The 13,647-nt window shown below is 48.2% G+C and overlaps 1 protein-coding gene and 1 pseudogene across 4 annotated transcripts in view; one reads left to right on the top strand and one right to left on the bottom strand.

The window, feature by feature from the left end:
* The window catches only part of VPS53 (VPS53 subunit of GARP complex), a 185,197-nt gene that overhangs the window by 122,351 nt on the left and 49,199 nt on the right, over window positions 1-13,647 (bottom strand). For all 4 annotated transcript variants that reach the window (XM_054256975.2, XM_035299267.3, XM_035299268.3 and 1 more), the window contains 2 exons: window positions 6,815-6,930; window positions 4,861-4,980 (listed from right to left, as the gene is read on the bottom strand). In XM_054256975.2, coding sequence (XP_054112950.1) covers window positions 4,861-4,980; window positions 6,815-6,930 — 236 coding nt within the window. The remainder of the gene's footprint in view (window positions 1-4,860; window positions 4,981-6,814; window positions 6,931-13,647) is intronic.
* On the top strand, window positions 8,774-13,392 carry LOC103790873 (ataxin-2-like protein pseudogene; annotated as a pseudogene).

Raw genomic sequence — 13,647 nt, 5'->3', positions numbered from 1 at the left:
CCACATCACACCTACTCATAGGTTTAAATGAAACATTGATTGGCCATTATTAATACCCATTTTTTTTTCAGAATAAAGCAATATTTCCGTTCACCCTCCCTCTTTCTCTTCCTCTTTCCTCTCCTTTACTCATTTTTATTTTCTTTCCTTCTCTCAAAAAAAAAGGAAAAAAAAAAAAAAAAGAAATCAACTTGTAAACCTCTAGATTCAGGTCTGCAATGTCTCTCTCACTGCTGCTTGATTTCCTTCCTTCGCTTCCCTCCCCCCCTCCCTCCCTCCCCCTGCTTCCTCCCTTCCTTCCTTCCCTCATCCCTTCCTTCCTCCTTCCCTCCCTTCCTGCCTTCCTCCCCCCCCACCAAAAAAAAAAACAAAAACAAAAATTAGCTGGGTGTGGTGGTGGGCACCTGTAATCCCAGCTAGTAGGAGGCTAAGGCAGGAGAATCGCTTGAACCCAGTAGGCAGAGGTTGCAGTGAGCCAAGATCACGCTACTGCACTCCAGCCTGGGCGATGGAATGAGACTCGGTCTCAAAAAATAAATTAAAAAATAAATAAGCTTTCAGCTAAGAATCAACAAACATTTGAGGAATATTAAAGAGAGAGAGTTGACGCTGAGGAAACTGAAGACCTTACACTGGAGGACAGACAAATGGAACAGGCAACCCAGAGCTATATACACATAATTTCTATTCCGTGGGAGATATATGAGAACATTATGCCCAAGAAAAAAGAAAAAAGAATCAGCTAGATATGCTAGAAATTAAAAGGCTGGACTGTCAAAATAAAAATTCAACAGGTGGGCCAAATAGCAGAATGGACGCAAGTGAAAAATAAATTAAAAAAGGAAGATTGGGTCAAGGAATTCTTTTAGAAAGCAGTTCAAAAGGACAGATGGAAAGCATGAAAGAAAAATTAAGAGATATGGCAGCAGATCTAGACGTTCTAATGTTCATGTAACAAGAATTCCATAAGGAGAGAATGCACAGACCAAGCTGTAGAGACTACTCAAAGGAATAAGAGAGAATAGTTTCTTAGAATATAAGAAACTCATGAGTCTTTAAGAATACAACTGGGGGATGGGCGCAGTGGAGCATGACTATAATCCCAGCACTTTGGGAGACCGAGGTGAGTGGATCACGAGGTCAAGAGATTGAGACCATCCTGGTCAACAAGGTGATACCCCGTCTCTACTAAAAATACAAAAATTAGCTGGGCATGGTTACGCGAGCCTATAGCCCCACCTACTCAGGAGGCTGAGGCAGGAGAATTGCTTGAACCCAGGAGGTGGAGGTTGCGGTGAGCTGAGATCGCGCCATTGCACTCCAGCCTGGGTAACAAGAGGAAACTCCGTCTCAAAAAATAAAAAAAGAATACAAGTGGGGCTAGGTACAGTGGCTCACACCTAAACCCAGCACTTTGGGAAGATGAGGCAGGAGGAATGCTTGAGCCCAGGAGTTCAAGACCTTGGCAATGTAGGAAGACCCCGCTTCTACAAAAAAGTTTTAAAAATTAGCCAGGCATGGTGGTATTCACCTGTGGTCCCAGCTACTCAGGAGGTGAAGGCAGAAGGATTGCTGGAGCTCAGGAATTACAGGTTGCAGGGAGCTATGATCATGCCACTGCACTCCAGCTGGGGCAACAGAGCAAGACTCTCCCTCAAAAAAAAACCAAAAAACTGATCTTACTAATCTAGTTTTACTAATCTACAAGGGAGATGAAAATCAAAGGAACTGGATACCATTTTCAACCATCAGATAGATAAAAATGAAGAACAGTACCAAGTATTGTTGAGGGTATGGGGAAACGGTACTCTCATACTACAAGTATATAAAGCTTTGCTGGACGGCAAATGGGCAGTAGTTACTAAAATTCTAAATGTATATAAACCTGGAATCTGTCCTAGAGAAATACTTGCATATGTGCAAAAGGGGGCATATTTTAAAAATCAGAAACAACACAATGCTATCAAAATGGTTCAATAATCTGTGCTATGTTATTCTATGGGATTCTATCTATCAAAATGGTTCAATAATCTGTGGTATGTTATTCTTTTTTTTTTTTAAAGAAAGAAAGAAAAAAAGAATGAAAGAGAAAAAGAGGAAGAAAAAGAGGGAGAGAGTGCAGTCTAAAAATGGGTATTAAAAACCTCTTTTATGCCAATAAATGTGCTTAACAATGGAGACAGGAAGGAACAAGGGAGGCAAAATAAACAGCCAACCAATATTTCATTTGAACCTGTGAAATGCTATGCAATTGCTGAGGAGTGATTTACATCCAATTTTGTGGTCACTTTTAGAATAGGTGTGATGTGATACTGAGAAAAATGTATGTTTTGTGTATTTGGGGTGGAGAGTTCTGTAAATGTTTATTAAGTTTACTATTAATAACTGGATATCCTTGTTAATTTTATGTCTCATTGATCTGTCTAATACAGACAATGTAGTGTTAAAGTCTCCCACTATTATTATGTGGGAGTCTAAGTCTCTTTGTAAGTCATTAAGAACTTGCCTTATGTATCTGGGTGCTCCTGTATTGGGTACATAGATATTTAGGATCATTAGCTCTTCTTGTTGCATTGATCCTTTTACCATTATGTAATGTCCTTCTTTGTATCTTTTGGTCTTTGTTGCTTTAAAGTCTATTTTATCAGAGGCGAGAATTGCAGATCCTGCTTTTTTTTTTTGCTCTCCATTTGGTTGGTAAATCTTCCTCCACCACTTTGAGTCTTTGTGTATCCTTGCATGTGAGGTAGGTCTGGATGCAGCATACTGATCGGTTTGGCTTTTTATCCAAATTGCCTGTCTGTGTCTTTTGATTGGGGCATTTAGTCCATTTAAATTTAGTGGTATGTTATTCTATGGGATTCTGTGCATCAGCTTCAGAGAATGAAGCAGGTCTAAACATTACTGATGTGGAAAAAAAAAAGCATCTAAAATACATGTGGTTGAAAACAAAAAGCAGTTTATAGAACAAAGTATAAGGTAAGAAACCATTTACTTAAAGCAAAACTAAACTATTAACTGAAACTACAGATTTATGTAAATACACACATGAAAATTTGGAGCAATATCCATTAAACTGGTAACACTTAAAACCCCTGGGGAGAACAGTGGGATTCTGAGGTCTAGCTAAACGGAACTAGGATTCATCTATATATAAATTTGACCTTTTTAACAAGAGAAAACGTGGAGCCAGGTGCAGTGGCTCATGCCCGTAATCCCAGTGCTCTGGGAGCCCAAGACCAGCCTGGGCCACAGAGCAAGACCCTGTCTCTACAAAAAGGTAAAAGAATTAGTCAGATGTGGTACTGTGTGCCTGTAGTCCCAGCTACTTGGGAAACTGCGGTGGGAGGATCAGTTGAGCCCAGAAGCTCTCCAAGCTGCAGTGAGCAATAACTGTGCCACTACACTCCAACCTGAGTGACAGAGTGAGACCCTGTCTCTATTTTTAAAAAGTTTATGTGAATTACTTACATAATTACAGATAGGGAAACTTAAGGAAAACAAAGAAGCCTGTAGCGGTCAGATCTCATTAAAAAGGCATCAAAAATGATGGCTGCTGCTAAGTAACAACCCCTTCATTTCTTCTTTGCTGCAAGGAGGTGAGCTGCAACATGATGGTCTCTGCCTTCTCAGTGTTCTACCTGTCCCTACTTCCAACAGAAAAGGCACTGAGTCAACTACTCATCCTCCTTTAGAATCCTCATCTTTCTTCTCTCTGAGTAACTACATTCCTTTCCATGGATCTCAATCTGGGATTAAAAATCAACAGCAATAAGAAGGAAAGAATAAGGTTGGAGAGAAAGTCATCTTTTTTATCGTATCTGAAGTTTCAGTGGCTCACCATATTTTCTCTCTTTTTTTTTTTTTTTGAGATGGAGTATCGCTCTGCCACCCAGGCTGGAGTGCAATGGCGCAATCTCAGCTCACTGCAACCTCCGCCTCCAGGTTCAAGCAATTCTCCTGCCTCAGCCTCCCTCCAGAGTAGCTGGGACTACAGGCACACCACCATGCACAGCTAGTTTTTTGTATTTTTAGTAGAGATGGGGTTTCACCATGTTAGCCAGGCTGGTCTCAAACTCCAGACCTCAGGTGATCCACCTGCCTCAGCCTCCCAAAGTGCTAGGATTACAGGCATGAGCCACTGTACTTTCTAAAGAGTGCCACAGCAATCTACCCCATCCCACATGCTTTTTGTAACAACAAGACTTTGACATCCCTCCCATTGGGGGTGTGGGAGAAGACTATGTTCCTTCCTCTTGAATCTTATCAAGCTTATGACCATGGCAGAAATGATGCTATGAAATTTCCAAGGCTTGGTTCTGTTGGGATGCTCATTCTTGAAACCAGCTACCCTACCGTGAGGAAGTATAAGCAGCCCATGGAAGACAACAACGGATCCCAGCCCACAGCCTGGCTGAGCTCCCAGCTGCGAGCAAGCACCAACCTGCCAGCCATGAGAGCCAGCCAGTGCATTCTCCAGTTCCCCTCTTGAGCTGCCTCAGCTCTGCATGGAGCAGAGATGAGCTGGTTCCCTGAGCCAGGCCAAATTATATGTGCAAAACAATTAATGTTTTAAGCTACTAAGTTTTGTGCTGGTTTGTCACAAAGAAATAGATACCTGGAACTGTTTCTTTCACAAATGGGGACAACCATAACTCTCTAACCTAGGCAGCTGCAGAAGACATGGTGAGGGGTATTGTCCGGGGACACCTGCACCACACAGAGTTAGATCAGGCAGCATCTGAGGTTCCTTCATACAGTAAGATTCTGCAATGAACATGCTGAAGCTAAGTACTTAAGCACTTCAGAGTTCCAGGTCCTTTTCTGACAGTGAGATCATTTCCTCCAGTGACAGTTTACCTTTCAGAAAGCTGCCGGATCTGTGGAATCCCCATGTACTTGTGGAAGTGCTCCAGGACATTCATTACACCCTGAAGGAGATTAGCAACTTCTCCATACTGTCTTCGCCTGGTCATGGCTCTGCAAGGAAATAAATAATACGTTTAAAGGTCTAGAAAAACACTAAGGACACAAGATATAGATACAGAACAACTTACTCTAGCTCTAAAACAGACATCAACTCAGTTTAATCAACATTCACTGAGAACTGAATACGTAAGGTGCTGTGCGCTGGGGGAGGAAAAGTATAGGATCTCGTCCAAATCCTCAAGGTGACATCACATAGTAAGGCAGAGAGTCAAGTACACATCTAACTAGTATCAAATAGGATGAACCATGTTCTAAACAGAGTAACATTATGTGCTATGGTGGATACAAAGGAATGCATGAGTGATGAAGTCTCATTAACTGTGGGGAGGGGAATCTGGGAAGACTATAGATTTAGAATTTGAGCTGGATATTATGGGACTAGCAAGCTTTGGACAAAGAGGGGTAGGGATGTTACTATCTGAGGATTATAGCCTATGAGCAAATCAAACCCATCTGGGCAGGCACGGTGGCTCACGCCTGTAATCCCAGCACTTTGGGAGGCCGAGGCAGGCATATCACGAGGTCAGGAATTCAAGACCAGCCTGGCAAACATGGTGAAACCCCCATCTCTAATAAAATAGAAAAATTAGCTTGGCGTCGTGGCACGTGCCTGTAATCCCAGCTTCTCAGGAGGCTGTGGCGGGAGAATCACTTGAACTCAGGAGGCGGAGGCTGCAACGAGCTTAGATAGCGCCACTGCACTCCAGCCTAGTCGACACTGTGAGACCCGCCCCCCCCCCTACAAAAAAAGGGCCTTTACCTATTAACTCCAGTCTGTAGGTTCTGAAGCATCTCTGTGTCAGAGACCTCTGCTTTCCCTACTGCTAAGGTTAATGAAGCTTAAATAAAAGGATGCTGACAAAATCAAGTAACACAAAGGGAGGAAGTATAAACTATCAGATCTAAATTTTTCATCAGGGTTGGGCTATTTAATTAAATTTGCAATTTATTATTTTCCTTAAGAGGCACTGAAAAAGGATCCAATTTGAGCCAAGGTGTTAGGGCACTACCACTGCCTGGTCCGATGGTTTGGTGGACAATGCAGACCACTTGAGGAAGAAACAAATGAGATCGCCCTCCTGGTCTCCCTCTGGCTGCTGTTCTCACTGCTCACAGTAGGGTGGACCAGGGTCCCTGGAACTCATACAATGCCTAGCAGAGGTCAGGAAGGGGCCTGCCCCTCCTCCTCTTTCCCTCAAGGCACTCTCCCACTCCCCGCACCCAGGACATTGAATGCTGTATCTCAGTTTCTATAAAGACATGCTTTCCCATACACACATGGAATCACCCTGAGGCCACAGAGGTGAGCTGGAGTAGCAGAATCTAATAACCAACTCTTCCTACTGTTCTCATGTACCATTCCCTCTACAAGCCAAACACAAAGCTACTTTTCAAAAAGCAGATCGAAAAAAAGAAGTGGTTTGAACAATTCAAAGTTCTGTCTCATATGATCTCTTCGATGACAGCGCAACTCAGCCCAACACAAGCAGGAAGCCTGCCGAGGCAGAAGCTGCAGGGAGTGATGACGGGCCTGAGTCACTGTCTGCCCTGATGGAACAGAGCAAGAATCTGAAGATGAGCCACACTCCTGGAGTCATTCTGAACGCCTTCCTGGGTCCCCTTCAGACTGGCTGCCAGCCTTTGTTAGGTTTTGAACACCAGAAGGCAGAAAGCAAAAATGGTGACTGAACACTTGAAGGCAATTTGCAGAAAGTGGGGCAGAGTGGTGAGACTTTCCTGTCTGAGAAGTCAGTGAGTCCACAGTACATTCTCTCCATGTGATACATTTCCTGTGACCCCAATAGAGAAAGCTGGCATTGCTTACTCGAGGGAATCGACGCCTCCCGCCAACATGTGCAGGTGGTTCAGTGTTGTGATCGAGGTGGTCAGGTGGCGTTTCGCATGATCTAACTGCTTAATATCACGGGTGATTTCTTTCACCTAAACATTGGAAAACCACAAGAAAGGAAGAAGATTAAGAAAGATGTAAACACTTTTGCAAGTAGCTCCATAAGAAACTAATGAGCCACACTTAATGCTTAATATGTAAGGTACCAAGAGGGCAGAGCAGACTTCAGGGGTCAGAAGGCAATTTGGGGAACAAGGTCCTGACAGTGTTGTTTCAGCAGGTCCAAGAGAAGAGACACTATCTCTGGGGATGCAAGTGTATTTCAGGCACTAGGAAAGCATATTCAACAGACAAGTGGGAAACCCACCACTTTACCAAATACTTGAATTTGGGGGGAAAAAAACAACCAGGAGTGGTATAATAAACTAGATACAGAAGACAGAAGACTGGCCCTGTAATCTCATCACCCACTTCCAACTCTGAGATCATAATCCTATTTCCTAAGAAAACATCTCTGTACCTCTTTCTGGGTTTCTTAGCTTCAGTCCTAACATCGGGGGTCTTTATTTATTTACTTTTTTGAGAAGGAGTCTCGCTCTGTCACCCAGGTTGAAGTGCAGTGGTGCGATCTAGGCTCACTGCATCCTCCACCTCCCAGGCAAGCAATTCTCTGCCTCAGTCTCGAGAGTACCTGGGATTACAGGCATGCACCACAATGCCTGATTAATATTTGGATTTTGCCATGTTAGCCAGGCTGGTCTTGAACTCCTGGTCTCAAGTGATCCACCCTCCTCTGCCTCCCCAAGGTGCTGGAATGACAGGCGTGAGCCACCATGTCCGGCCGCATTGGGGGACTTTAACCACTGTGTTAGAAGTCACAGTCATCTATGACTCTTCCTAGCCCCCACATCAGTGAGTCATTGAGTCCTAAAAACTCTTCCTCTGTGTCATTTCCTATTGCCTTTCTTTCTCTTCCTTGTTCAGTCCCTCATTGCTCTGCACTGCAGCTGACTGGTCTCTTTGTTCCCAGGATTTCCCATCACTCCCAGTCCCACAGCCTGTGCTTCTTTAGGCAAACCGAACTACTTATTTTTCCCTTAACAAAGCCTTCAAAGGCAAGGCACGCAAGGGGTACTCAGGTCAAACTACAAGAGACCATGTGCAAAGCAGAATGCCATAGCTGATTCACCTCAACTGTTGCCCATGAGCAGCCAAGAAAGGACAGAACATGAAGTGGCAGGTTTGAGAGTCAGACAGAATGGGGACTGAGTGCCAGCTCTACCACTCACCAGCTCTGCATCCTACGACAGATTTCTCAGCCTCACCCAGTCTGTTTTCTCATCTATAGAATGGGTACTTGCAAAGATAATAATGATCATAAAACCTAGTTCATAAGGTTGTTATGAGGGCTACCTTAGCGTGCCAGTACAAAGAAACCAGCGCAGCGCTGGCACACTAAAAGAGCTCAGCAAAGATCACTTCTCCCCTCATGCCAACGTCTCCTCCCTTCAGCAAAGCACTGTCCAGGAAAACAAACTGCCTTAAAAGTTTAAGACATCTAGTAACTAGGGAGCAAACTGCCACTGCAAAGCCCCTCGGCTGGAAGAGAAAGCAAGTCCAGAACACAGACTAGCATCATAAGGACATCAGCAAACGCAATAAACTCCAGCGAAAGCAGCATTGGACACTGTCACTGAAACACGCTTCAAGGACGCCTGGGTGCTGCTGAGTATAGTGCATCCTTGGGGAAGGACCACAGAATCAGCCTGGGTAACAAGTGCTCTCCATACCTTTAATTCTCACAACAACCCTGTGAAGCAAGTGCCATTATTCTCATTTTACAGTTGAAGACACTGGACTTCTGAGACAACTGAGAGACAGGACATTATTTAGTCAGATTGTGAACTCTGGATCCAGCGCTTCCCAGTGCCTCCGATGGATGAGGAAAGGGTGAATGCTGGGTTCTCAGAATTCAAGGCAAGTGTTTGAGCACAGCACTGGGGGACACAAATTCTCAAGGGAGAATTCCACCAAAACCATACACGAGGATCACAGGAGACATCACTCCTCCCAGATATAGGAGCATATTCTCCATGTTTACACACACAGATCACCGGCAGGAGACATCCCTCTTCACAGATCCAGGAGCATATTCTCCATGTTTACACACACACGGATCACGGGCAGGAGACATCCCTCCTCACAGATCCAGGGGCATATTCTCCATGTTTATACACACCGATCACGGGCAGGAGACATCCTTCCTCACAGATCCCGGACCACACTCTCTGTGTGCTACCAAGTGACATACTGTACACCTTGACTGAGAAATACATGATTCAAACAAATGTTAGAGAAAGGAATCCACTTCAGAGGGATAGCTTGAAAATTAAAAACAGGGCCGGGCGCGGTGGCTCAAGCCTGTAATCCCAGCACTTTGGGAGGACGAGGTCAAGAGATCGAGACCATCTAGGTCAACATGGTGAAACCCCATCTCTACTAAAAATACAAAAATTAGCTGGGCATGGTGGCGCACGCCTGTAATCCCAGCTACTTGGGAGGCTGAGGCAGGAGAATTGCCTAAACCCAGGAGGCAGAGGTTGCAGTGAGCCGAGATCGCGCCATTGCACTGCAGCCTGGGTAACAAGAGCGAAACTCCATCTCAAAAAAAAAAGAAAATTAAAAAAAAGAGAGAGAAAGGAATCCACAATGACTAGAAAACTATTTCTGAGAAAGGAGAGAAAAAAACAAAACGTTGCCTATTTAAAACCAGGGTTGGGGCTCCCCCCGCCTGCCCTATCCCCTCGCTACCCCCGCTCTCCGGCGGGGCCCCAGTCCCAGTCCCCTCTCTTCCTCCCTTCCCTCTGATTCCCCTTCAGGACGCTACCATCACATTGAAGCCTCAGCCCCCACAACAGCCCTCCCAGCCCCAGCAGCCGCCCCCCATGCAACAACAGGCCATGGCCTGCCGGCCCCCCAGGGGCACCAGCTCTTCCAACAGTGGGCTCCCAGGCCCCTGGCCATCTCCGGCTCCACCCGGGGCCTTCAGCAGCCGCCTCCCACTGCCTAGGGCCTGTGGCCGCTGTCAGGAGCGCAGGGAACAGAAGGCATCTTGGCGCAGGCACCGCAGCAGCAGCACCAGGAGAGGCCAGGGGCCCACCACCATCGGCAGCACCAGGGGACAGAGCACAGGAAAGGGACCCCCACCGTCACCTGTGTTTGAAGGCGTCTGTCTACAATTCCAGAATGCTGCATTTCCTTACAGCTGTTGTGGGCTCCACTTGTGATGTAAAGGTGAAAAATGGCACCACCTATAAGGTTATCTTTAAGATGCTAAGCTCAAAGTTTGAACTAGCAGTGAATGCTGTGCACTGGAAAGCATCTGAGCCAGCAGGTGGCCCTCGTTGGGAGGACATCGTGGACACCACGGTGTTTAAGCCAAGTGATGTCATCCTCGTTCACTTCCGAAATGTTGACTTTAACTACGCTACTAAAGACAAGTCCACCGATTGAGCCATTGCCAAGAACTCAAAAGTGAATGGGGAACACAAAGAGAAGGTGCTTCAGTGCTGGGAGGGGGGTGACAGCAATAGCGACAACTACGACCTTGAGTCCAACATGTCCAATGGATGGGACCCCAATGAAATGTTCAAGTTCAATGAGGAGAACTATGGTGTGAAGACCACCTATGATAGCAGTCTTTCTTCTTATACGGTGCCCTTAGGAAAGGACAACTCAGAAGAGTTTCATCAGCGAGAGCTACGTGCGGCCCAGCTAGCTCGAGAGATTGAATCAAGCCCCCAGTACCACCTACAGATCCCCATGGAGAATGATGAGGGGCGCACTGAAGAGGAGAAGCACAGTGCAGTGCAGCGTCAGGGTTTAGGGCGGGAGAGCCCCAGTTTGGCATCCAGGGAGGGGAAGTATATCCCTCTGCCTCAATGAGTCCGGGAAGGCCCCCAGGGAGGAGTTCGATGCAGCAGCTCTCGGGGCGGGCGGCCTGGCCTTAGCTCTTTGCCAACTTGTGGCCCTCACCATCTGGACAATAGTAGCCCTGGCCCAGGTTCTGAGGCCCGTGGTATCAATGGAGGCCCTTCCTGCATGTCCCCAAAGGCACGGCAGCCTCTGAGAGGTGCCAAGACTCTGTCTTGACCCAGTAATAGGCCTTTTGGAGAAACTTCTGTTTCACCACCTCTTGCAGCTCCCCCTTTTCTTCCAGTGGGCCGGATGTATCCCCCGCATTCTCCCAAGTCTGCTGCACCTGCCCCAATCTCAGCTTCCTGTCCTGAGCCTCCCATTGGCTCGGCAGTGCCAACCTCTTCAGCCTCCATCCCTGTGACCTCATCAGTCTCAGATCCTGGAGTGGGCTCCATTTCCCCAGCTTCTCCAAAGATCTCCCTGGCCCCCACAGATGTAAAGGAACTCTCTACCAAGGAACCTGGGAGAACTCTGGAGCCCCAGGAGCTGGATCAGATAGCTGGGAAAGTCCCTGGTCTTCAGAATGAACAGAAACAATTCAAATTGGAAGAACTAAGAAAGTTTGGGGCCCAGTTTAAGCTTCAGCCCAGTAGCTCACTGGAGAACAGCCTGGATTCTTTCCCTCCCCGGATCTTAAAGGAGGAGGCCAAAGGAAAAGAGAAGGAGGTTGGGGCCAGGCACAGTGGCTCAAGCCTGTAATCACAGCACTTTGGGAGGCCGAGGCGGGTGGATCACGAGGTCAAGAGATCAAGATCATCCTGGTCAACATGGTGAAACCCTGTCTCTACTAAAAATACAAAAAAAAATTAGCTGGGCATGGTGGTGCGCACCTGTAATCCCAGCTACTTAGGAGGTTGAGGCAGGAGAATTGCCTGAACCCAGGAGGCAGAGGTTGTGGTGAGCCGAGATCGCGCCATTGCACTCCAGCCTGGGTAACAAGAGCGAAACTCCGTCTCAAAAAAAAAAAAAAGGAGGTTGATGATCTCTTGACTTCAGAGCCCATGGGGTCTCCTGTCTCCTCCAAGATGGAGTCCGTATCAGATAAGGAGGACAAACAACCCCTGGAACCAGCAGGAGGCACTCAGGGGACAGAGCAGCCCCCACCACCTTGCCCAAGCCAAACCAGCAGCCCCCCGGTGGGCCTTATCAAGGGGGAGGAAAAGGATGAGGGCCCTGTTGCTGAACAAGTGAAGAAATCAACGTTGAACCCCAATGCCAAGGAGTTCAAACCTACAAAGCCTCTGCTGTTTGTGAATAAATCCACTAGTACTCCAACTTCTCCGGGACCCCGGACTCATTCAACTCCCTCCATTCCCGTGCTGACAGCAGGCCAGAGTGGGCTATACAGCCCCCAGTACATCTCCTACATACCTCAGATCCACATGGGACCAGCTGTGCAGGCACCTCAGATGTATCCATATCCTGTAACTAATTCAGTGCCTGGGCAGCAGGGCAAGTACCAGGGAGCAAAAGGCTCCCTGCCCCCGCAGCACTCGGACCAACACCAGCCAGCCTCAGCCCTGCCGATGATGTAGGCAGCCGGGGCTGTTGGCCTGCCTCTGGTGGCTGCCACGCCCTATTCTTCCTACATCCCCTACAACCCTCAGCAATTCCCAGGCCAGCCTGCCATGATGCAGCCCATGGCCCACTACCCCTCACAGCCAGTGTCTGCCCCCACGCTTCAAAGCAACCCATGCATGCTGATGTTGAGCAGCCATCCCAAGCCATCGTGTCATCCTCCACCCCTCAGTACCCTTCTGCGGAGCAGCCTACCCCCCACGCCCTTTATGCCACCGTTCACTAGTCCTACCCACACCATGCCACGCAGCTCCATGCCAACCAGCTGCAGCCAGCTACCACGCCTACCAGGAGCCAGCCGCAGTCCCAGCATGCAGCCCCCAGTCCTGTCCAGCATCAGGCAGGGCAGGTCCCACACCTGGGCAGTGGACAGCCACAGCAGAATCTGTACCACCCAGAGAAGCCCTGACAGGCACACCACCCTCTGCCTTCTGCCCAGTCCCCTCAGAGCAGCTTCCCCCAGCCAGCCGCTGTGTATGCCATCCACCACCTGCAGCTGCCCCACGGCTTCACCAACATGGCCCATGTTACCCAGGCCCATGTCCAAACTGGAATCACAGCAGCCCTGCCCCCTCACCCTGGGGCTCCCCACCTGCCCCAGGCGATGCTGTTGCAACCACCCCAGAGTCATGGGGCCCCCCCAAAGGTACGGTGCCCCAGAGTGGGGTACCTGCACTCTCAGCTTCCATACCCTCACCCTACCCCTACATCGAACACCCCTAAGGTGAGCAGCCTGGCCAGGCACCTGGATTTCCAGGAGGAGCCGATGACAGGATTCATGAGTTCTCATTAGATGGGGGAATTTGGCATGGAAGAGCTGAGGGGCTGCAGGTGGGGCAGGATGCACGGGTTCTGGGTGGGGAGTGAGGGGTCTTGGAGGCAGGGCTGTCCCACAGGGCGCCCACTAACCTGCATCGGTCTGTGAGGTATGTAGGGTGGGCAGAAGCCACAGTCGCCGCCGCCAGGGGCTTGCTCCTGGCTCTGTCCTTTGCTTCCCTCCGTCCTCACTCAGTTGTGATCCAGCAGCCCCCCTCCCCACTTTCTCACCAACTCTCAATGACCCGGACTGTCTCCTGACTTAGCCGAGGTAAGGTCAGTGCAGCAGAGAGGGTCAGACTGGGGTCTGGGGGGCTGAGCTGGGCACACAAGTGAGGGCTCTGGCTTACTGGGAAACACAGCGATAGACCTGTGCTTCTGACAGCCCCTGAGACACCTTGAGGAGGCCGCTCCTTCCCAGACACACCCCCACACCC

The sequence above is a fragment of the Callithrix jacchus genome, chromosome 5 (genome assembly GCF_049354715.1).
Source record: "Callithrix jacchus isolate 240 chromosome 5, calJac240_pri, whole genome shotgun sequence".
Taxonomy (NCBI): Eukaryota; Metazoa; Chordata; class Mammalia; order Primates; family Cebidae; genus Callithrix; species Callithrix jacchus.
The sequence above is the reverse complement of the archived record's forward strand: the minus strand, read 5'-3'. Positions and strand labels throughout refer to the sequence as shown.